The 22,362-nt window shown below is 42.8% G+C and overlaps 1 protein-coding gene across 1 annotated transcript in view; it reads left to right on the forward strand.

The window, feature by feature from the left end:
* The first annotated feature begins 1,074 nt into the window (after nucleotides 1-1,074).
* Nucleotides 1,075-22,362, forward strand: part of LOC118088932 (vitellogenin-2-like) — a 29,738-nt gene continuing 8,450 nt past the window's right edge. The window contains exons 1-21 of the mRNA XM_035123162.3: nucleotides 1,075-1,130; nucleotides 1,312-1,332; nucleotides 1,991-2,142; nucleotides 3,667-3,918; nucleotides 5,787-5,948; nucleotides 6,068-6,216; nucleotides 7,465-7,615; nucleotides 7,721-7,878; nucleotides 8,232-8,397; nucleotides 9,691-9,816; nucleotides 10,839-11,057; nucleotides 12,028-12,245; nucleotides 13,452-13,549; nucleotides 14,925-15,046; nucleotides 16,162-16,263; nucleotides 18,271-18,390; nucleotides 18,486-18,657; nucleotides 19,274-19,367; nucleotides 19,988-20,173; nucleotides 20,743-20,875; nucleotides 21,279-21,507. Coding sequence (XP_034979053.3) covers nucleotides 1,091-1,130; nucleotides 1,312-1,332; nucleotides 1,991-2,142; nucleotides 3,667-3,918; nucleotides 5,787-5,948; nucleotides 6,068-6,216; nucleotides 7,465-7,615; nucleotides 7,721-7,878; nucleotides 8,232-8,397; nucleotides 9,691-9,816; nucleotides 10,839-11,057; nucleotides 12,028-12,245; nucleotides 13,452-13,549; nucleotides 14,925-15,046; nucleotides 16,162-16,263; nucleotides 18,271-18,390; nucleotides 18,486-18,657; nucleotides 19,274-19,367; nucleotides 19,988-20,173; nucleotides 20,743-20,875; nucleotides 21,279-21,507 — 3,070 coding nt within the window. The 5' untranslated portion in view covers nucleotides 1,075-1,090. The remainder of the gene's footprint in view (nucleotides 1,131-1,311; nucleotides 1,333-1,990; nucleotides 2,143-3,666; nucleotides 3,919-5,786; nucleotides 5,949-6,067; nucleotides 6,217-7,464; nucleotides 7,616-7,720; nucleotides 7,879-8,231; nucleotides 8,398-9,690; nucleotides 9,817-10,838; nucleotides 11,058-12,027; nucleotides 12,246-13,451; nucleotides 13,550-14,924; nucleotides 15,047-16,161; nucleotides 16,264-18,270; nucleotides 18,391-18,485; nucleotides 18,658-19,273; nucleotides 19,368-19,987; nucleotides 20,174-20,742; nucleotides 20,876-21,278; nucleotides 21,508-22,362) is intronic.

Here is a 22,362-nt window from a genome sequence, read left to right on the forward strand (position 1 = left end):
CATGTAAGCCGGGCTGTCTTTCCGATAGTTTTATATGATTGCTGATGTCTCTGTCCTGCAGTGAAAGAACACAGATAAGAGCTTGGGCCATGTGTGTCAGGTCAAAATGACCTTGCCAACCTTATGATCTAATTCCAAATGTTTCAAAACCTTCCAGCTCATCATGGCCTTCCACAATTCTCCTTCTGGAGTAAATATTTCTATATATATATTCTTAAATAATCATGTAACCCAAGTTTGCCATTTTTTTTAAAAAAAAGAAATTAAATCTTAGCAAATTCAGGAAGCTGAGCCATGACAGCAATGTAGCTAAAACTGAGAAATAAGAGAAGGTATCAACGTGTGAGAGGAAGGGGTGGGCCCAAAGTTTACAGAAGTACAGATAAAAACATATTTAAGAAACACAGAAAAGGCCTAAGGGGCAGTGAGGAGGAAACATCCCCAAATAGGCCAGTGAGAATTCTCCAAATTTTGCATTGCACTTCACCGACCCAGTAATGAGTACAAAAATTCGTATACTGGGGAAATGTGTGCATAAAAACCCATTATATATATATATATATATGGAATCCGCTTGCAATAAATGGGTACAAAAACGTTTACTATGAGAAATTTGCACAAAAATGCTGATTTTTCATGAAGATAGAAAATGTTGCAGAAATGTGGAGGACTGAATTTAAGTTTGGAAAAATGAGAAACTGACAGCACCAAAATGGAAAGATCTGCCCTGCCTTACTGGTGGTATGAATGAGAGAACAACCTTCAGTATGCCAAAAGGAACCATAGCTTGCTGGCTTGCTCAGATCACGAGCAGCAGCACTTCACAATTTCGTTGAAGTTGCCACTGTTTCCTGCCCTCCTCCACCCTGTGCTTGCATCGCAGCAGTGAATAGTTTGAGGGGGGCGCATCAATATTTTCCGTTCTCTTTATAAAGCAAAAAAGCCAATATGGTTGCCAACAGAATGTTTGAGCAACTTGAGTAATAGAGTTGATAACTCAAGAACTCCTCCCCCAGCACCAAATGCCTGTTAATCATTCTTTGTGTATAAAAGCTGATGCTGTTCCCTGACATTTTCATTCACCTTGAACATGAGGGGGATCGTTTTTGTGCTGCTCATCACTCTTGTGGGTAAGCTCCCTACTCCCTCTGCCACTAGGTAGGGATGGTGATCTCTAGAGGGCAAGGTGGAAGTGTATTTGGGGTATCTCACCTTACCCTATCCCAAGTGAAATCTCTATCTATCATAGATCTGTCTATCATATTAAATTACAGTTCTTTCCATTTACAAATGTATTTCTTCCCCACACAGGGAGCCAGAAAAATGATAACGGTAAGTCAGGTTCTCATTATTAACATGCTATCTTTTTGGTAGTTATTGGCTAAAGCGTAGAGAGGTTCTCTGTGGATTTGTGTTACAGTACTTTACATTTTGTCATCCCCCCCCTCAAAGGGCACAAGACAGCACAAGGGACCATGTAAGGGTTGTTTTCATTTTTGTGGCGTGGAGGGGGAGCGAGAAGGATAAATTTCTGGGAGGGTCAAGATTCACAGCACGAGTTATAGGCCTGCTCTTAGCTACTGTATGTCCAAGCTGTATAGCCTATTATGTAGTTACTAGTGAGTAAGCCTATTTAACTCAGTAGGACATATTTCCAGGTACACATGTATAGGACTGAATTGTGCAAGGTTTTTTTTTTCATTCAGCTATGTTTAGGAATCACAGAAATTGTTATTTACATGTAAACCTGCTTTTGAGAGACAATTAACCTGTTGGTTTCAAGCTGAATTCAGCATCCTAACATATACTAGAAATATTATATTCATTCACGTATTTTGCATAGTTTATTTTGTATAATTTTTAGTACTTTGGGAATGTGCTCAGTTCCCAAGCACCACAGATATTACTGTTACTGTTGTGTTCTTATTTGTGTAGGGTGCTATAGGTACTCAGAATTATTCCCTCCTTTTTATCCCCTCCTTTTTAACAGAACCTAGTTTTAGCAATCTCAAATCCTACCTTTACAACTATACCGGACTCATTCAGATTGGATTGGAAGATGGGGATTTAGAAAAATCTGTCTTAAAACTGTCTTGCCAAGTAAAGATCAGCAGAGTGTCCCAGGAAGATCACATTCTTAAGGTAGATTATGATAACAATTTTTAATTTTAGTGACTTACCTGCCAAGCTGTCTTTCTTTCTTCACCTGGAATTGTGTGGCTTCTGTTGGCTGGCATCCATCTATCTATCTCAGGGAGTGTGCTTTCAGGGGTGAAGTAAAACCGTCGCAGAGTTACAGAGCATGCTATGGCTGTAGAGACCAATATAGGAGAGACGTGGTTTTTTAGATAACTGGTTTGATATGGGGCCATTTTAAGTGGAGACGGTATAGGCAGCTTAAGCATGGAAGCAAGTGTCTAGAATCTCATGAGAGGCAGGCAGAAACAGGTTGAAGGGTCCCCATCCAAAGCTCTTTTCTTTAGAACAAAAATGCCATTGATGCTCTGTTATGTGTATTGGTATGTAAGGTGACATCAATGCTTAAGACTTAAGGCTATTGATTTCAGTGGTTCTATTCTGAAGATGACTAACATTAGATATCACCCAATACTTTTTGGTTAACTTTTTAAGCCAAAATATACAGATGTTATCGATACATTTTCATCCGTGAAGGAATTGAAGGAGAATGGCTTATTACAACTTGCAGAGAAACAAAACATGGCTAGTCTAGTGATGTCCGTTTATTCAGAATAGCTCAGAAAGACAGAGCCATCAATTTAGCTATATGGGATCTTCTAGGAGATTTCTACTGAGCTAGTGAAGAAGATGTGGACCAGCCAACCAATGCCGGCAACTCCTAAAGCAGGCATCCGCAAACTTTGGCTCTCCAGATGTTTTGGACTACAATTCCCATCTTCCCCGACCACTGGTCCTGTTAGCTAGGGATCATGGGAGTTGTAGGCCAAAACATCTGGAGGGCCGCAGTTTGGGCGTGCCTGTCCTAAAGAATTAGATGGGCAAACTTGAACACAAATACAGTACAAAGGTTTGGTAGCTTAACACAATTTTTTATACTGGGATGGACAAGTGAGTTGTACGTCTGGGAAACTGACAAAAGGGGGGGGGAGTGGACATAACAGTAACCTCATCACATGCTTTAGAAATGCAGTAGCTGTTTGTCATTCTGATAGGCCTTGTAAAATTGAACAGAGCTTGTGAGGGTAAGCCTCCATTAAGAGAGGGGGTGGAATGAGCAACCAGAAACAGATAAGGGGGAGGGTGTGCGAAAGGCAGCAGAAGAGAATAAGTTGCAAGCTTAACCAAAATGGAGGACTCTTGTACCAGAGCACAATGAAGTTTTTGCCAGCATACAACAATTTCCAGCATTGTGTCATAACCCAAGGAGCAATGCTGAGATCATGATGAACTGCACTCAGCATACTATTCTGGTTCCAGCTAGAAAGAAGAAATAAGGTTACTCAGGCATGTTTTCCATAGTTACTTAGGAGTAAGGGCCCACTCAGGAGATACATGTTCTCAGTTTTGGTGCCACATTCAAATTTAGGTAAATTTTTCTCTCCTCCTTATATGACTCTTCTGTTGCTTGCATGTAAATGTATTTTAATTTGGTTCAAATCTCTACTCCTCCGGTGCTTTTGCTCTTAGGTTCTTTCTCCACAAGTGGAAGAATACAATGGAATATGGCCCAGAGACCCAACCCTCAAAACACCCATACTCACTCAGAAGCTGGATCTATGTTTTCCTGAACCATTTAAGTTTGAATACAGAAGAGGTTGCATTGGAAATATTTATGCCCATAAAAATGTCTCATTCGAGTGCATAAATATAATAAGGGGCATCCTGAACTTGCTGCAGATATCTGTAAATGAGATGGAGAGTGTGTACGAGTTGCAGGAGGTATGGCATTTTTTTTTGTCTTTTCAGATTCTAAAATGACTCATTTTAAGAACAAACATTAGAGTATTAGAATCATGTGTTGTTGTTTTTTACATGGGCACTTTCTGAAAGTGTCCCCCAGGGCTTGTTCCTGTGAACCACTTAATTGCTTTCTAATCACTTGATTACTTAGCAATTAATGACTTGCATCTGAACAGAAGTGAGCTAACTCCATTATGAGCATTGTGTCCGAAATTATGAGTGGTGCTACAAAAGCTCTTTCTGTCATGTTTGATCGTGGCTTATTCATACATTAAATGTGATGCTGTAATGATCTAGTAACGAACATGAATCCGCATGCAGAACTATAGGGTTGGAAGAGATGTGTGAGGGGGAAAGAGTACAGAGAGCCCCCCCCATCCTGAGGAGCAGTTCCTCCACCAGCAGCGGCGCCAGCGGCATAGCTGCCAAGTTTTCCCTTTTCTCGCGAGGAAGCCTATTCAGCATAAGGGAAAATCCCTTTAAAAAAGGGGATAACTTGGCAGCTATGCAGCGGGGAGGGGGAAGAGTCCAGTGAGGAAGGAGGAGAGAGGAGACGGGGCTCTGGCAGGATAGCAGAGCCTCTGCTGCACGAGGGAGAGGAAGAGAGAGGGGGGAAGAGGGGGAGAAGGAAAACATGGAAAGGAGACCCTTTTCCCCTCCGGTTCCGGAATTACGCAGGAGGAAACGTGGGAGGAGATTTGGGGTGCCCAGACTCTTATGTTGGAAGAAGACGCGGAGCGCGCCATTCCAGGGTTCTGGGTCAGACTAAGCGGATGTATCCTGTATAGCTCTAGCACTGTAAATAGCCTGCACTTAATAAAAGCATGAAAAGGCAAAGGTCTGGAGAGTCGTTACTCTAGAGTAGTCGCAACGCATCGCCTGTGACAAGATGTAAAGGACATCCTGCCAAACTTCCTAGACCAGCCTTCCTTTATCTGGTATAATTCAGTTAGCTGCAACCAGCATGGCCAGTGATCAGGAATGATGGGAGTTGTAGTCCAAAATATCCAGAGGGCACCAGGTTAGGGAAGACCATCCCAGACAATGTCCTTAACCACCCCTATTACAATCTGCCATGCCAACTAAATTAGAAAGTGCCAAAAGTAATGTGCTACTCCACACATTTTCTAAATTAAAGAACTTCATTGTCTGAGTAGAGCAAAACATCTGTGTAGCTTGTGATGTGAGATTATTGCATCACATGCAAATATTGATCAAGAAGCCACAACACACCTCAGGTTTCCAGCTATATAGAAGCAGTGAAATAAACATATATGTAGTGATCACATATGATGAATGGCTTTCACATTGACCAATGAACTTTAACCTTGAAGATGAAAGCAAAACTTTCCTAGTGAGCTACATCTGGGGATGGGGGAGAATTCAACATAGGTTTCTCACATAAATTATGCCTTCTCCACAATGATCTCATTGCAGATAAATTGATTTCAAATGATAACTTTCTCCAGATTGGGATCAATATCACTTTCCCCAAGTTGCACCTATCTCTGGTACCTCAAGAGAACAACGGGTGAAGAAGAACATCAGAAATGAAATAAATTCCTTCCCACACAGCCTGTCTAAATATCTATTGCCTTGCATTGTCCATGCTTACCTATTCCCATCCTGAAAACATATGACTTTATTCACTTCACTCTGATGAGCTTAGTGTGCCTTGTTCATTCCTGATCTCGCCTTTTAACAAACTGTAACCTGAATTATGCGGGTTAATAGGAAGTGAGGGAGACGGTTATGTAGGGCACTGCATTGTTATGGTACATGAGGCTTTCTGATCTTCCTAGGACCTAAGATTCTGTGATTTCATTGTTGCCCATTGCTCTTTGCAGGATGGAGTTGGAGGAACTTGCCTCACCAAGTACATTGTCCAGGAGGACAAGGTCAATAATGAAAGCACCATTTCCCGAACCAAAGACCTCAACAACTGCACAACCAAAGTCATGAAGAACATTGGAATGGCCTATGTCCGGCCTTGTCCTACATGTCCTTTGGTAAGGAGCCTTAACAGCAGCCATTGATGTAAATATTCCCAATGGAGGTTGCTTCAAATAGTATAAACCAAGTTAATTTTAAAAGAACTTGATATAAGCAGTTTATTTGTCCTTTTCAGAACATCACAAACACAAGAGGGGCTGTGGCCTTCAACTACCAACTAAAATACATGGATACCGGAGCCCTGATCACACACGTTGACTCCCGGCAGGTGTATACTATCTCCCCATTCAATGAAGTTGGCAGTACTGCTGTTATGGATGCAAGGTATGTCTGACATGGTGGTACAATCAGAGCAAGGGACAGCATGTCACCAGAATTGTGGCTTGGTTTGCACATGCATGCACATCACTCTATTGGTACACGATTAGGCTGTGCTTACTGACTGGCAGCTGAGTATGGGAAACCCTTCAAGAGCCTTGTGTCTAAGGTGATGTCAGGGGAGATGCAAGCGTTTGGAGTGTTTGATCTGTCATGGCTGCAGCATCACATGAAAATATCACTTCATTCTGTGGTCAACAAGTGATGACATCATTAAAGATATGGCAGCTCTCCAAATGGTTAGCTGATTTTCTCTTGAAGCAAGAGAACTCCCAAGGACTGCCTCTCTCCACATAAACTGTCCCAGACTCTGCGTTCATCATTCCCTTCTGCATGTGGCTCCTCCATGCTAGGTCCGGAGGGTGATAACATGAGAACGGGCCTTTTATGCAGTGGCTCCCCATTTGTGGCATGCTCACCCCAGGGACCATCATTATATATTTTTAGGCGCCAGGCAAAAACACTCCTCTTCAACCAGGCCTTTTAATTGTTTCTGTGGAAAAGAGGGGTTATTGTTTTTGTTTTGCTGTTTTGGTTAAATTATTTACTTGTGTTTTACCTTGTACAGTGGACGCTCGGGTTGCGAACGTGATCCGTGCGGGAGAAACGTTTGCAACCCGCGTCTGCACACGCGCGGGTCGCAATTCGGTGCTTCTGCACATGCGCAAAGCCCAATTTAGCATTTCTGCCCATGTGCCGAAACCCGGAAGTAACCCGTTCCGGTACTTCTATGTTCAGTGCGGAGTGCAACCCGAAAAGACGCAACCTGAAGCGACTGTAACCCGAGGTGTGACTGTATTTTATTCTGTGAACCGCCCTGAGATCTTTTGATGAATGGCCGTAATCTATATAATCAGTGTTTGATGCAACGCTGGATGAAGAATGCTGCCCTGAAGCAGCTCTTAGAGAGTTTGAAACAAGAATCTTTCCCAGTTCTACCTGGAGAAGCCAGGGATTGAACCCAGGACTTTCTCCATGTTTAACATGAGATCTACCATTGAGCTGCATGTACAGGTTGTAGAATCCTAAACTGACCAATGCTTTGAGCCCTCAGACTGGGCACCATGGTGATGCTGAACATTGGTTTCTCTTAATCAAAGGGAATGCATTTCCTTTCTGTCGGAATCTATAGACTTCAACCTTTAATCCTTCTTCTCAGCATTAATACATGCATTTATTTCTTACCCCATCCAGACAAAACTTGACTTTGATCGAAACGACAACCAACCAAGACAAAATGCCAGGGATCTTGCTGCAAAACTATGGAAATATTCACTATCAGTTTCCAGAAGACCTTCCCCAGATGGCTCTGCACCTAATAAAGACCGATAACCCTGAGCCACGGGTGAGACGTTTCACAACAGAAAATGAACGGAAGGCCTAGAAAGTGAATCTAAATAGCCAAGGAGGGAATATAACCAGTTCCTGTCGCCCTCTGTTTGCCTTATAGATGGTGGAAATGCTGGAGTGGCTAATTCAGGAGAACCAGGTACAACTCCATCCAGAAGCGCCAGCCAAGTTCTTGGAACTTATTGAACTTTCCCGAGCAGCCACCCCTGAAGATCTTGAATCTCTCTGGAAACAATTTGCAGATAGACAGCAATACAGGTATTTGATGCTGTTAATGTGCAACCCATGTTTATAGTTGGCATGGCCAGCTCTAGGTGTGAGTGGGGCCTCAGTGTAGTTCCCTCTGGTGGACCACTTCCTCTGTGCACTGGCAGTTCTTACTTGATTCGAATGGGTGGTTGGAGGTCATCATGGGTGCTCTGTGCAATTTTAAGCAACTCAAATGGTGGCTTGCTAGTCAGCAGAGTGCTGAAAAAGAAGGGACCAAGGCAGCCATCAAAGGTGGGCTCCGCTGGGGCACTGGAAGTTGCCCAAGGATGCCAGGTGATTATGCTGGTCCTATCAGTAAGGGGAAACAGAAGATGATGATGATCTCTCACCTTGCTTTACAGGCGCTGGCTATTGAGTGCAGTTGCTGTAGCAGGAACCACCAATACATTTATGTTCCTGAAGCAAAGAATTCACGAAGAGTCTCTCAATTCCCTGGAGTCTGCTCTCACTCTTACTTTGGCCTTCCATTTAACAAAAACCAGTAGCCTTACTTTAAAAGCAGCAGCAGTAAGTAGTATACTGTTTAATGTTACCCACTTCCCTAAGCGGTAGGAAGCTTCAGAGCAGCGTTTTGGTCTCAGTTTTTCTTCTGCCATCAGTGAAAAAGATCACAAGAGTACAAAGCTTCCTTTTCTTTTGAATAAATGATATGAAATCAGTTTTTAAAAGTATGTTTTTTTTTGTAATCTCTCCACTTTTTCGAGGTGGTTAAAGCGTTTGAATAATCTTGAACCTCAGATATTGAGATTTACCTCAGAATTAATATGCTCAGCAGCCCTGAATAAATTACCGTACTGAAAATAATGACCTTGTTTCAATGCTTTCTGTAATCCTTTTGTTCCTATGTGGCTAGTGTTTCTTCACAGTATCATTTTCTAGCTTTTTGGGGGGGGCACATGCTGTCCTTATTTGCTCACAAAACCATTTGATACAATTGGTAGTGGCAATGACCCAGATTACTTTGTTTATGGAGTCCATGATGTTATCATAGTGGTGTGATGTCATTGGTTCTGACGCCCCATGTGATCTTGCTTCAGGTTGTATAGGGAAACAAGAGCAAATCAGTGAGGGCAAGCAGAAGAAGTAAATTGGTGCTGAAACGGACAGCGTCAAAGCAATATACACTTTTGTTGGTGTCAGAATAGGGCGTGCTTTTGACATTCTCAGGAAGAAATATGTAATGGGACCGGGAGTTGAGATTTAAACTATCGCACAAGGCCCATCTGTGTAGTAAGGCTTATAGATAGCAAGATGGTTGGTTTCATCATCATCATCATCATTACCTGTCCTTCATCCTTCAGTCAAAGTTACAACAATTAAAAAAACTAAATTAAAAATTATTTTAAAAGCTTACAATTACAACAACAAAAAAAGCAACTGGAAGAAATAGGCTGGTTCTGAAAACACACACCTCAGGTGTCAGAGTAAAGGAGGTGTGTCTTCAGCATTTGCCGAAAACATTTGCTGGTTGCACCTCTATGGGGAGAGAATTTTAAAACTGTGGAGCTGCCACAGAAAATGTTCTCTCCCAGGTCACCACTATCTAAACTTCTGAGGACTGCAGAACTACTTAGAGCCAGGGAAGGAGGTGGTGCTGAAAATTGTAGGAAGGGCTGAAAAATCTTTATAGTGTGTCATTATTTTTTGTTTCAAGCTGTAGTTCTCTGTACCAGAGGTATTAATGTAATAATTTTCGTAAGCCTCCTTGAGCTCTGAGGAAAGTGGGTCAGATATATTTCAAACAAACCAATGGTTCTAGCAAATATCCACATTACATTGACTTTGTTTTGATTTCTTCAGGACATGATTACCTGTCCTGGAGTTCAGAAATCCTCAGCGCTTCGCATTGTCGTTGACTTAGGATATGGTGCCATGGTAAACAGGCACTGCGCTGACTTCCATCCCTGCCCTGCTGAAATTCTTCAGGTAACAAAGCAGTGCTCACATTTCCTAAAAGTGTGCAAAAAACCTGCCTTCAGATTGGCGTCTTGGCCTGTGGGAATTTGATTGGGACTCAGTTATTCCCTGGCTTTCATGCATCCTTTTTTTTTTTTTTTACTTCACAAAGTTGTTATTGTACTTCACCAGATCATAACCTATTTACAGTATTTGTCAGAATGGATTCCAAATAGCATTGAATTTGTCCATGGCAAGTCTGCGTTTATATGCAAGTTGTTCATATGTTGCAAGTTTGTATAAGTCTTCAATCCAATCGTAGAAGTGAGTCACATTTTTGTTTTTCCAGTTCATCAGTAAAAGGTAAAGGTAAAGGACCCCTGGATGGTTAAGTCCAGTCAAAGGCAACTATGGGGTTATGGAGCTAATCTCGCTTTCAGGCCGAGGGAGCCGGTGTTTGTCCACAGACAGCTTTCCAGGTCATGTGGCCAGCATGACTAAACCGCTTCTGGCACAACAGAACACCGTACTGGAAAACAGAGGGCACGGAAATGCTGTTTACCTTCCCGTCGTAGTGGTACCCATTTATCTACTTGCACTGGCGTGCTTTTGAACTGCTAGGTTGGCAGGAGCTGGGACAGAGCAACAGGAGCTCACCCCATCATGGGGATTCGAACCGCTGACCTTCTGATCTGCAACCCCAGGAGGCTCAGTGGTTTAGACAGCAGCACCACCCGCATTCCAATTCATCAGTATCAGTCGTTTTGCTGTGGTAAGGGCACAGAGAGTCCACTCATATTGTCCTTTTATAAGGTCTCATGTCCTGGCTTTCACACATCCTAAATATCCCAAAGCAGCTCTCATCTCCAAATGTTCATGTGCATTCTGAGAGATAAAAGGGATTCAAGTTGTGAGTTTTATGTGGATGAGCTGCTGTTTGTTTTGCTGTTCTAGAGTTCCTGTGCATCCCACGTAGGCAGACATTACCCCTGAGCTTCCTAGGAAAGATCAGCAACTGAACGACTAATACGAGACCCTTGTTCTGTTTCCAGCCTCTCCATGATCTTGCAGCTGGTGCAGTCAGCGAAGGACATGAGGAAGACATGGTGCTGGCCTTGAAGGCCATGGGCAATGCAGGAGAACCAGCCAGCATCAGTTACATCAAGAAGTTCTTGCCAGGGTTTTCATCTACTGCTCATGCTTTGCCAGAGAATGTCCAGACCGAGGCAGTACTAGCCTTGAGGAAAATAGCAAGGAAGCAAGCCCCAGAAGTAAGCAAAGTCATTCTTAACCAAATAAATGGGACCCAGAGCAAATGCCATGTGTAATCTAAGATAGGGACCAGGAAGCATGCACATTTATGTAGGTTATCAGCAAATGGATGCCGTGCAGTGCAAATTATTTTGCTAAAAGTGTATTTACTTAGCAAAGGATCCTCCCAAAGGCACATGAGAGGCGTTCACTGGGATGGTTACGTGGCCTTCTGAGAGACCTACAGCCTCTCACAGAAAGGTAACATGGCAGCAAGCAGGAGGTGCAGTGCCTTGCAAAAAGGCATTTAACTGCTCGTGTCACAGGCAAACTTTTAATCTCTGAATTGCATCCGAAGTGTCAAATCACGGGCTGGTACAACAGTACCAATTTCTACAAAACACTGCAGCTCAGATGTAGGAGGGTCCTATAATTCACTATTATGTATATGCAGTGCTTTTTTCTAAAAAAAAAAAAGTTTAGGGGTACTCTCATTTTGACTCAAGAAAATCACCATTTTATAGTTCAAATCAGGAAAAATAAATAGAGTAAATGGACAAAAGTACAAAGATTCACAAAATGTTTAGGGGTATGCGCCCCCCAGGGGAAAAAACCACTGTATATTTGTGTGTGTATTCTCCTAAGTTTGCAAAGCAGTTCTCCAGCCAAGTCATGTGTATTAAAATGTTTATTCTGGGGGTAAAGTGTGCATAAAAATGCATAAATTCGTGAAAATCACATGCAAAAATGCATTATTTAAGGGGAAATTGCTCTGCAAAACTTGTGTATTAGGTAAAATGCCACACAAAAATGCATATTGGGAGAAATTTGCACTAAAATGCTTGTGGATTTTCACAACATGATGTGGAAATTGTGGAGATTGGAAAAATGTGAAATCGACAAATTCGCCCATTTCTAGTCATAAAGCAGCTTCCTATATTGGTACATAAGTTATCGTTTAACTTGTGGCATTGTCCTTTTTCTCTCCAGGTGCGGGAAATTCTCTTTCAGATCTTTGCAAACCACTCTCTTCCTTCTAAAGTCCGGATGGTGTCCTGCATTGTTTTCTTTGAAACCAAACCTCCTGTCCCTCTAGTGACAGCTTTGGCCAATGTCGTGCAAAGGGAGAGAAATCTGCAGGTTGCCAGCTTTGCCTATTCGCACATGAAGGTGTTGGCCATGGGCAAGATTCCTCAGCTCTATGACCTGTAAGTAGAAGAACTAAAAACAAGGGAGCTTAGTAAACCTGCACAGCATCAAGAGTTACCACAGCTTAATTGGCCTGGTTGCAAAAGCCCTGTCCAAGCAATTTGTTCACACCTCTGCCTGTTTGGAAGGGAAGGGTCTTTCAGAAAGAGAGAGAGAGAGAATTAAGGTCAGAGAGAGACGACTGGTGGCCATTCACTTTTTTTTTTTTACCTCTGGTCCCACCACCAGCATGCAGCCCCCAAAATGTTACCCAAGCGACTTCAACAGAAATAAGGTTCTACATCCTTAACCGACACAGTCAGCCCACCCTATGTGGTTGGATCCTGAATTGATTTTCCCACCTGCACAACACCGCTCACAAAAAAGCAGGCCAGGGAGTCGCACCAGACGCATAGCCAAGAAAGGCACCTTCTCAAAGTCTGGTGAGCACTTGACCAGCTTCGGAAAGGAGGCATGAGGGCTCAGGCAGGGCCCTAGAGCCCTCCTTCCCCCCTCCCAAAGACGGGCAAGCACTTACTGGGCTTTGGGAAAGAGGAGAGAGTGCTCTAGGACCCTGCCAGAACCTCACACATCCTTCCCAAAGGCTGGCTTAGGTCAGCGCCACAAGGTCTGGAAGGAGAGCATTATGTGGCCTTGCACAGGGCACCATATGACCAAGGTCCTGAGCACGCCCCATGTGACTAGGAGAACCTTTAAACTCCACTAGGGTCTTTAAAAACAAACAAAGAACATCTTCCTGAAAGTTGCTAAGTCTATTGCAGTATCTTAAATACAGTGGTACATCGGGTTACAGGCGCTTCAGGTTACAGACTCCGCTAACCCAGAAATATCGGTAGTACCTCAGGTTAAGAACTTTGCTTCAGGATGAGAACAGAAATTGCATGTCGGTGGCGCAGCGGCAGAGGGAGGCCCCATTAGCTAAAGTGGTACCTCAGGTTAAGAACAGTTTCAGGTGAAGAACGGACCTCCAGAATGAATTAAGTTCTTAACCCGAGGTACCACTGTACAGTGCTTTTTTCTGGGGGGATGGGGACGCAGGGGGATGCATACCCCTAAACATTTTGTGAATCTACCGTAAGTTTGGCTTCATTGAAGGGCAGTATTTCAATATGAGTAGGAAAATGAGAGTACCCCTAAACATTTTTTTAAAGAATAAAAGCACTGCTTAAATAGGATTATGATATTGTTTCACTGCTGTCCCTTAGGTCTGCAGCTTGCAGAGTTGCCCTCGTGCTGCTCTCTCCCCAGCTAGAGAAGTTGAGCATTCGCTACAGCAGCGTCACCCACATCGATGGCTACTACCGTGAGTAATTGGTTTGGCTGCAGGATTTTTTTTTCCTTTTTAAGCTGGATTTCTTGTCCTGCACACACACAAAAAAACATTGCTGCTGTATGAAGCTCTACCCTTATATTGCAAAAGATTGTGGCTGCATCATCCCATGCAGTGGTAAAACCACTTCCGCTTCCCTACGGAGGTGGTGTTGTGGGCTGGCCCCGAGCGAACTCTCGCGATGGGGGCTGAGAGCTCAGCCCCCTCGCGAGGTGGGAGTTCCCGCCTCCGTCATACCCGGGCCGGCCAATAGGGTCAGTCGGGAGGTGGGGCTTTGTGACCTTTAAACTGGCCGGAGGCGGGAACTCAGCCTTTCCTGCCTCGGCTCCCAACTATACTAAACGAGGAACTTATGATGAAGGGAAACTCATGTGACGAGTTCCCATGTCAGTGTTGCTGACTTTAGATGGTGAAGTGGCGAGGGATCTTTTGACTTCACACCAGCTCTCGTTCCTCAAACAGGTTTCCGTCCCATCATCAAATCCATCACAAACTCTTTATCTTTACCTGCAAAAGCCTTCCATAATATATCTCCCCACACCAGGGGTGCTATCTATGTGGGGCTGTGGGGGCAGAACCCCCACAACATTTTCAAGAAGGGGGCTAAGCCACCACAAAATTCTGCGGCTATCCTCAAAATGGCTCGCCACATCCTTTTCAGGATCTCCACTGGGGATGCGGCAGGGCAAAACGTCTTCACATCTAAAGCCCTAAACAACTTGGGGTCAGGATCATAGCTGCCAAGTCTCCCGTATTCCTCAGGAAACCCCCATTTTTCCAGCTGTTCCCAGCTGAAAAAACAGATTTTTTTGGTTTTTCCCGGTTTACTTACCGGCCGGGGGAGGCTCCTTCTGCGCATGTCTGGAGTCTCTGGACATGCGCAGAAACGTTTTCTGGCACGGTGGCCATTTTGGAACTGGGCAGAGCAGCATCAAAAGTCGCTTCTGAGCATGCTCTGCCCAGTTCCAAAATGGCGGCAGCACTACTTCCGGCCTGCTACCTCCGGTCCAGTTCCTTATTTTTCTGGCAGGAACTTGGCAGGTATGGTCAGGATATATAAGGGATCACTTGGCTCTCTATCTCCCTGCCTCGCAACTGCACTCCTTGGATGAGGCACTTCTGAGAGTCCCATACGTACGAGACCCCTGCCTACAACCCTGGAGAGCTGCTGCCAATCAATGTAGACAGTACTGAGCAAAATGGACCAGTGGTCTGTCTCGCTATGATTCCGCTTGCTGTGTAATTTGCAAGTGAGTATATCAAATCGCATCTCATTGTCTGCATGGAACAAATCCTACAATGAGCAGCAAACCGTTTTTATTTATTTTTTAAAAAATTCCTATCCTAGGAAATTACAGAGCTGGTGCAATTGGAAGAGTCTACCTAATGAATAGTCCGAAGACACTGTTTCCATCAGTCCTTGCAAAGATGAGAGGCTACTACGCCACTTCAGCAATGGATATTGCAGAGGTAAGTACATAACAATGGGAAATGTTATGCAATTCCTTTTTCTAAAGCTACGATTTTAGAGGGAAATGTTAGCTTTTTCATTAGCGCCAACATTATTATTATTTTTTGAAGGCATGAAGCTTAAAATTAGGGCCTCAGTTTTGTTAATGGTGCTGGGAATTGGAGCTCTCCAAGATTATTTGCAGATTTGCAGATTATTATTATTATTTTTAAAAAAAACCTCATGGAAATTCACCAGCATTTTAGTGTGAATTTCTCCTAACAAACAACTTTTTGTGTGCAGTGTACACATTTTTGGAGTGATTTCCCAATATACAATGCATTTTTTGTTATGTTCACTTATATCTCAATTTTTATTCTTACTTTCCGCTAACATATGCACTTCTGTAAGCATTGTTAGGTTGAAAAACTGCACTGCAAAATTCAGAGCTGTATGAATTTCCAAAGATAGCTGTGTTTCGGTTCTCATTTGTTTTGAAAAGTACACATTTGATAGATTCAGCTTTAAATATGAACTGAATTGAATTTTTCCTCCACCCCTCATTTGAAGGTTCCAACATCACTGGTTTCTTCCTATCTGGACTTCCTCTTACAGTGGTACCCCGTGTTACATACTTCATCCATTCCGGAGGTCCATTCGTAACCAGAGACCACTTGTAACACGAGGCACGCTTTTGCTAATGGTGCCTCCTGCTGCTGCCGCGCCGCCAGATGTGCAACTTCCGCTTGCATCCCGGGGCAAAAGTCGCAACAAGGGGCATCTACTTCCGGATTAGTGGAGCGTGTAACCCACAGCATTCGTAAGGGGGGGCGGTATGTAACACAAGGTACCACTGTATTCCAAACAGTCATTTCAATTTGTGTCAGCGATCACCAGCACAATGCTTCGGTGTAGGGAAGGTATTGAAAAGAACAGAAGTTACCTGAGATGAAATCGTACAGCCAATGGAAATCCTCCAATATCTTCTCTGCTCTGTTTAGTTTTCTCCGGGCCTTTTCTTTAGAAAGATTTACTAAACAACCTTTCTTCGTTTTCTGTTCATCAGTGATTCTGAAGAATCACTGCTTCATATGCTTCATGTTTTTGCGCATATAAGCTTATTTACTTTACATAGGTTCGTTTCGACCTGGAAGGCCTTGCTGATATCTTCAGAACAGAAGATAATCCATTTGCCCAGTCTTCAACGTACCAAAAAATTAGGGCACTTGGGAAACTGGTATGTGTGTTCCTTTTTGTTGTTGTTAGTTTGAGTCGCAGTACATTTTTAATTGGAAGTGTGGCCTGCCACTTCATTTGCTTCTTTAGCCTAACCGCATCCCCGCTGAAAGGGGTTACTACTGCCCTGATGGATCAGGCCAATGGCCCATCCATTCCAGCATCCTGTTGTCACAGTGGCCATCCAGATGCCAGTGGGAAACCTGTAAAGTGGACCTGTGCACAACAACACCCTGTCCACTTGCAATTCCCCAGCACCTGATATTCAGAGCCATACTTCCTTTGACAGTGCCCACAGAACATAGCCATTGTGGCTAGTAGCCGCTGCATTTTGCATGCATGGATATACCTGTTTCTGGATGTTGCTGCAAACCACTCTTCCTCCGACCAAACCTGATAAGTAGCTGAAAGGACAACAATACCCCATCTAGCCGGAACCCTCCTAAGAGAAGTCAAAAGCTTATTCCCAGAGCCAAGCACTGCATCCCATGTGTATCTTGGCTTGATCTCTGCTATCCCATGTTCTCACCATTTGTTGCCGAAATGTCCCATTTATCATCCTTTTCAGTTGTTTGTTTCAAGAAGTTTTAGACAACATTGGTAGCAAATAATAGGTGTTTAGCTGTTGTTGTTGTTTAGTCGTTTAGTCGTGTCCGACTCTTCGTGACCCCATGGACCATAGCACGCCAGGCACTCCTGTCTTGCACTGCCTCCCGCAATTTGGTCAAACTCATGTTCGTAGCTTCGAATTGTCTTTGTCCATGGAGTTTTCTTGGCAGGGTTACTGGAGTGGCTTGCCAGTTCCTTCTCCAGGTGGATCACGTTTAGTCAAAACTCTCCACTATGACCTGTCCATCTTGGGTGGCCCTGCATGGCATAGCTCATAGCTTCTCTGAGTTATTCAAGCCCCTTCGCCACGACAAGGCATTGATCCATGAAGGGATGGATGTTTAGCTAGCATAGGAATACAAAAAGAGCACTGCTAGGTCAGCCCAAAGGTCCACCTAGCCCTGCATTCTGTTAACACAGTGGCCAAGCAAATGCCTATGGCAAACTTGTGACCAGAGAACAACAGCATGTGCCCCACAGCATTCTCCCCAGTAAATGCTATATATATAGGGGAATACTGCCTCAGCCAGTGAAAACAGAACATAGTCATCGTGACTAGTAGCCGTGGATAACTTTATCCTCTGTGAATTCGTCTAATCCTCTTGTAAAGCTGTCCAAGTTGATGGCCATCGCTACCGCTTCTGGGAGTGAATCCCACCATTTAACTATACCCCCTGTGAAGAGTACAATCTCCCATTTCAAGTCTCCCATTTTAGAGGAGTTGCAAACAACACATTTTCAGACTTTCCCACAGTGGCTTGACTGTATGTCTCGACAATGAGAGTCAGTTAACCAATCAGTGACAACCATGCGCATGCACACGCAATCTGTAGTTCTCCTCTTATATAAATAAAATGCAAGGGTGTCGTCACGTTGCGATTCATGCGACCATCTATTGGAAACTACGCCAACTTTGGTGCGATAGCAGACAGGGAGATGAGTGAGCAGCATGGATGGTAGGTGGCTAGGCAAGCTGTTTAATGGAGGGGGACAGGTAGCTTCACAGAGTGGTTTGGTTCAGTCACCCCAAAGTTGGAGATGTCTATAAATACATTGTTGCACCCAGGCACGCAGAAGGCATTATTCTGGTTCAATGATAAATTCCTGCCAGGCAAAATAAAGAGAGGAGGATGTGCAGCAGGAGCAGTGAGGGATATGACCCAGAGAGGAGAGAGTTGGGGAGAGTCCCAATGACCAGATAGAGAGATGCCCAGAGGGTTGTATTTGGCCCCTGAGCGTGTGGTTGTTCATCCCTTGTCCAAAGAAAACTGAAGGAGTACGTTTCCATTTCTACAACGATATAATTTCTGCAATAATTAAAGGTAAACTGACACTATGTGAAACCTGACATGACTATAAACAACCTTAAAAAAAAACCCAATCATTTCTCTCTTTCCAGCTAAAGGGATGGAAGGAACTTCCTGCAGAAAAGCCTCAGTTGTTCAGCTCTCTGAAATTATTTAGTCAGGATATTGCCTTTGTTCTTGTTGACAAAGAACTAATTGAAAAGGCCACAAAGGTACGTCAACTTTTGTCAGTCAGAAGGGTATGGAAGGATTCTCCCTCCATCTCCAATTGTTGATTAAACATGTTTGCATTTTTAATTTTGCTTAGCTTGTGACCCAACCAGCAGAGATGCTGACCGCCCTGTCCCAAAATGGCCTAACAGGCAGATGGACCCAGCCCATACTGGCAGGAGAACTTCGACACATTGTACCTACCTGTGTAGGCCTCCCACTAGAACTTGGCTTATATAGCGCCAGCGTGGCAGATGTTTCAGCAAAAGGTGAGCACTGGTACAGCTCCAATACCACCTTAGCTTTGTTAGTGCTCATTGGGGTGGGGCAGGGTGGAGAGATTCAGTTCAGCTCACATGATAATGTGAACCTATCTAATTTACATTCTCAGAAACAGTATGTGAAGCAGAAAACAGCTATCCTTCAAAAAAATGCACTTCTCCTGATTTTGCAGTGTAGTTTCCCCATCCAGAAAATGCGTACACAGATGTGCATATTAGAGGGAAGTGTGCCTTTAAAATGCACATATTCATGAAAATAACATGCAAAATGCTATGTTAGCAAAATATGTATATGGGAAATTGCTTGCAGAAATGCACATAAAATGCCAACAACTTTTTGTGATCACACACACACACACACACACACACACACACACACACACACATTGATGCAGAAACATAGTGAGCTGAATTTCATAGCTGGTAAATTAGAAACTTCAGAGAAACCAATATTGACAGATTCACCCATCCCTAGAGCTTAGTGAATTGCTTATACATTTGTGAAAATGAAAATATGCTAGCTGATAACAGTAAATCCATGTCTTGAGTTCCTTTTTTGCTTCATGCTTTTGACAGTTAGTCACTCTTTTTTTACTTCCTGCAGTCGATGGGAAGATATTTCCTTCCTTGACTACTGACTCTGGACCAGAGCAGTTGCTTAAAGCCAGCCTGCTTCTTAGTGCTGACATTAACTCAAGGTAGGCATGATTGCTGATATGAAGTTAGTATTGCTTAATTTTCTGATGAATGGTGAAATTAAGAAGGAATTGTTTACATAGTCCAAACTGAGGTTTGGTGGTGCCCAACTTACTAGCATTGGCTTTCTGTCTTCTGTTCCAAAGATGGGAGATATGAGTCACACTATTGCAAGTTTTTCAAGTGGGGTCACCTGGCACCTGGGAATGTCAGATTGTAGGTGTAGCAGACAGCACTATACCTTTATCAAAGAAGAATATTGCTTTGTGCTTCCATTACCTCAGGCTGTGAGAAATTACGGAGGCTGTGCTTAACAGGTTTGGTTTCCATTCAAAGGAAAGGTGACAAAAGACCTTAAACATTTATTTAATATTTGAGTTTATTTGTAACTCCACCAAGAATGAAAGTCCCCTGCCACTAAAATCCATAATCTGCATGATCTAACAAAAATATTGACACAGCTCCTATGTTTGAATCACTAATAGTTCCTTATGGTTATATTTACTGACACATTCTCATTCTGTATGTTGCATATTAAATGAGATTCTAAATATGTGTAATATGAGCGTGAGGGAAGAATTTACATTATTATCTAAGTTGGCATTTCCATCTTTTTTCCCAGTGTATCAACGCATTTGGTAGGAGTGATGGCAATCAACACACCACATTTCCAATCTGGCCTTGAATTCCACGCTAAATTCCACACTAGCATTCCGGTTAAATTTGATGCCAAGATAGACATGAAGGAGGAAATATTCAAGTTTGAAATGACCCCAGTCCAAAAGCAGACAGAATTACTGGCTGTGAGGTACAGTAGCTATATCTTATTTGTGGCAAATAGCAGTGAATTGTGCTGTTGCAAGAATTATAAATATATGTTGGTTTCTTAATGCAGTAATACTTCTGGAAGTATACAGGGTTGCTTTTTCTTTTTAATTCGTCATGTTCTCAGTGGTTTCTAAACATCTATTAACCTTTACAGGCAATTTCTATTATTTGGTGGCCCTGATCTTGCAGTCCTTACCAAGGCAATGAGTAGATGAGAATTTTGCCTAAGTAAGGACTTCAGGGTCAGCCTCAATAGACACTAAAGTGGCTACTACAGATCAAAATGCAATTCTCACTGCACTGGAATCACAAGAGCAACTAAGGATGTGCGATGGAGTGTGCTTTGGAAAGGTTGGCCAACTTTCTCCACCTGCAGATTCCTGAATCACATGCCTCATTTGTGTCTCAGTTGTTCTCAGTATCACCTCTGTCACTCATTCAAGTCACAACAAACATGAGAATGACTGGACTGAAAATTACAGCGACCTTATATTATGTATATTTGTTTATTTCACTTACATATCGAGTGTTTTACACCTGTGCTTTCAGGACTAAATTTTATGCTGTGTCAAGGAATGTGGATGAACCAAATTCACCTTTGATGACCGCGGTTCCACCAGACATGATTGGATTTGATGTTCTAGAACAATGCTTTGGATCATCAAAAGTTAGGACCAAAAGGGTAATGGATAGTACATTGTAAATATACACACAGCAGATGGTCCAGGACTCCAGGCCCTGCTGCTGATTCCAGTTTATTTCTAAATTTCCATACTTATCCAATATGCCCAATTAAAGAATCAAAATATTTGTTTATCCACTGAAATATTGTTAAGTAAATATATACTGTTCCAGTAATTCACAATTGTAGCCTATCTATATAATAGAACTTCATCGAATCTATTACTTTATTGGAAATGCGTTGGGGCACCCAGTTTACCTATCTACTCATATCCAGGCCTAAACTTTAACTAATCTGGTGAGGTAAATCCAGTTTCATATAAGGGGGGGGGATTGCCTCTGAGTTTATTTACTACTTATTTTCCTGTCCAATCTTTTATCGGTTGTTGTTCTTTTTAACGCAGCAAGGAAGTGTGTTTGATATTGCATCACGGGCATTTACTCATGGCTTGAAAGAAAAGTTTCACCACAGTCAAAGAAACGCATTGTGTTCGCCCAGCTCTTATATCAAACTATCTAGCTTAGGGTATCAAATATGTATCACCATGAAAGAGTGCAGCACTGCGTTCTTCAGAGATTCATACCTACACAAGTTTTTTGGGCAATGTGAAGTCAAACTAGCTGTGAAACCAGGTACAGTACAGTTTTTATTAGAAATTTATCATTACTAATCAAACTTGAATACACACACTAATTTTGTGGTTCTCAACCCTTATACTGAATTGTAAACAATTCCTATACAATAATATTTTGCCTTTCTTAGGGGCCTCCCTCCATACTCTGGTTTTTTTTGGAAGCCGCCCAGAGTGGCTGGGGGAACCCGGCCAGATGGGCGGGGTATAAATAATAAATTATTATTATTATTATTATTATATAAGCCCCATCCCATCACCCCATGGCAGTCAATTCTTTGAAAAAAGGAAAGTATCAAACGTTTGATTAGAAAAATACAGTGGTACCTCGGTTTATGAACACAATTGGTTCCGGAAGTCTGTTCATAAACTGAAGCGTTCATAAACTGAAGCGAACTTTCCCATTGAAAATAATGGAAAGTGAATTAATCCGTTCCAGACGGTCCGCGGAGTAAGCGTTCATAAACTGAAGCAAACTTTCCCATTGAAAGTAATGGAAAGTGGATTAATCCGTTCCAGACGGGTCCACGGACTACTTAAACTGAAGCGTTCATAAACTGAAGCATGGGTGTAATTGGTTCCGGAAGTCTGTTCATAAACTGAAGCTTTCATAAACTGAAGCAAACTTTCCCATTGAAAGTAATGGAAAATGAATTAATCCGTTCCAGATGGGTCCACAGCATTCATAAACCGAAAATTCATAAACCGAGGTGTTCATAAACCGAGGTTCCACTGTACTTTCATAAATGCAGTTTCTCCTTATCATCAAAGAATAAAATGCCGAGGAATTATCTGTCATCTTAAAAGTGAACAAGAAGCCCCACTAAAGGGGGTAAGCTTGCCAGCATTGATCTGT

The sequence above is a fragment of the Zootoca vivipara genome, chromosome 7 (assembly GCF_965207765.1).
Source record: "Zootoca vivipara chromosome 7, rZooViv2.hap1.1, whole genome shotgun sequence".
NCBI classification, from domain to species: Eukaryota; Metazoa; Chordata; class Lepidosauria; order Squamata; family Lacertidae; genus Zootoca; species Zootoca vivipara.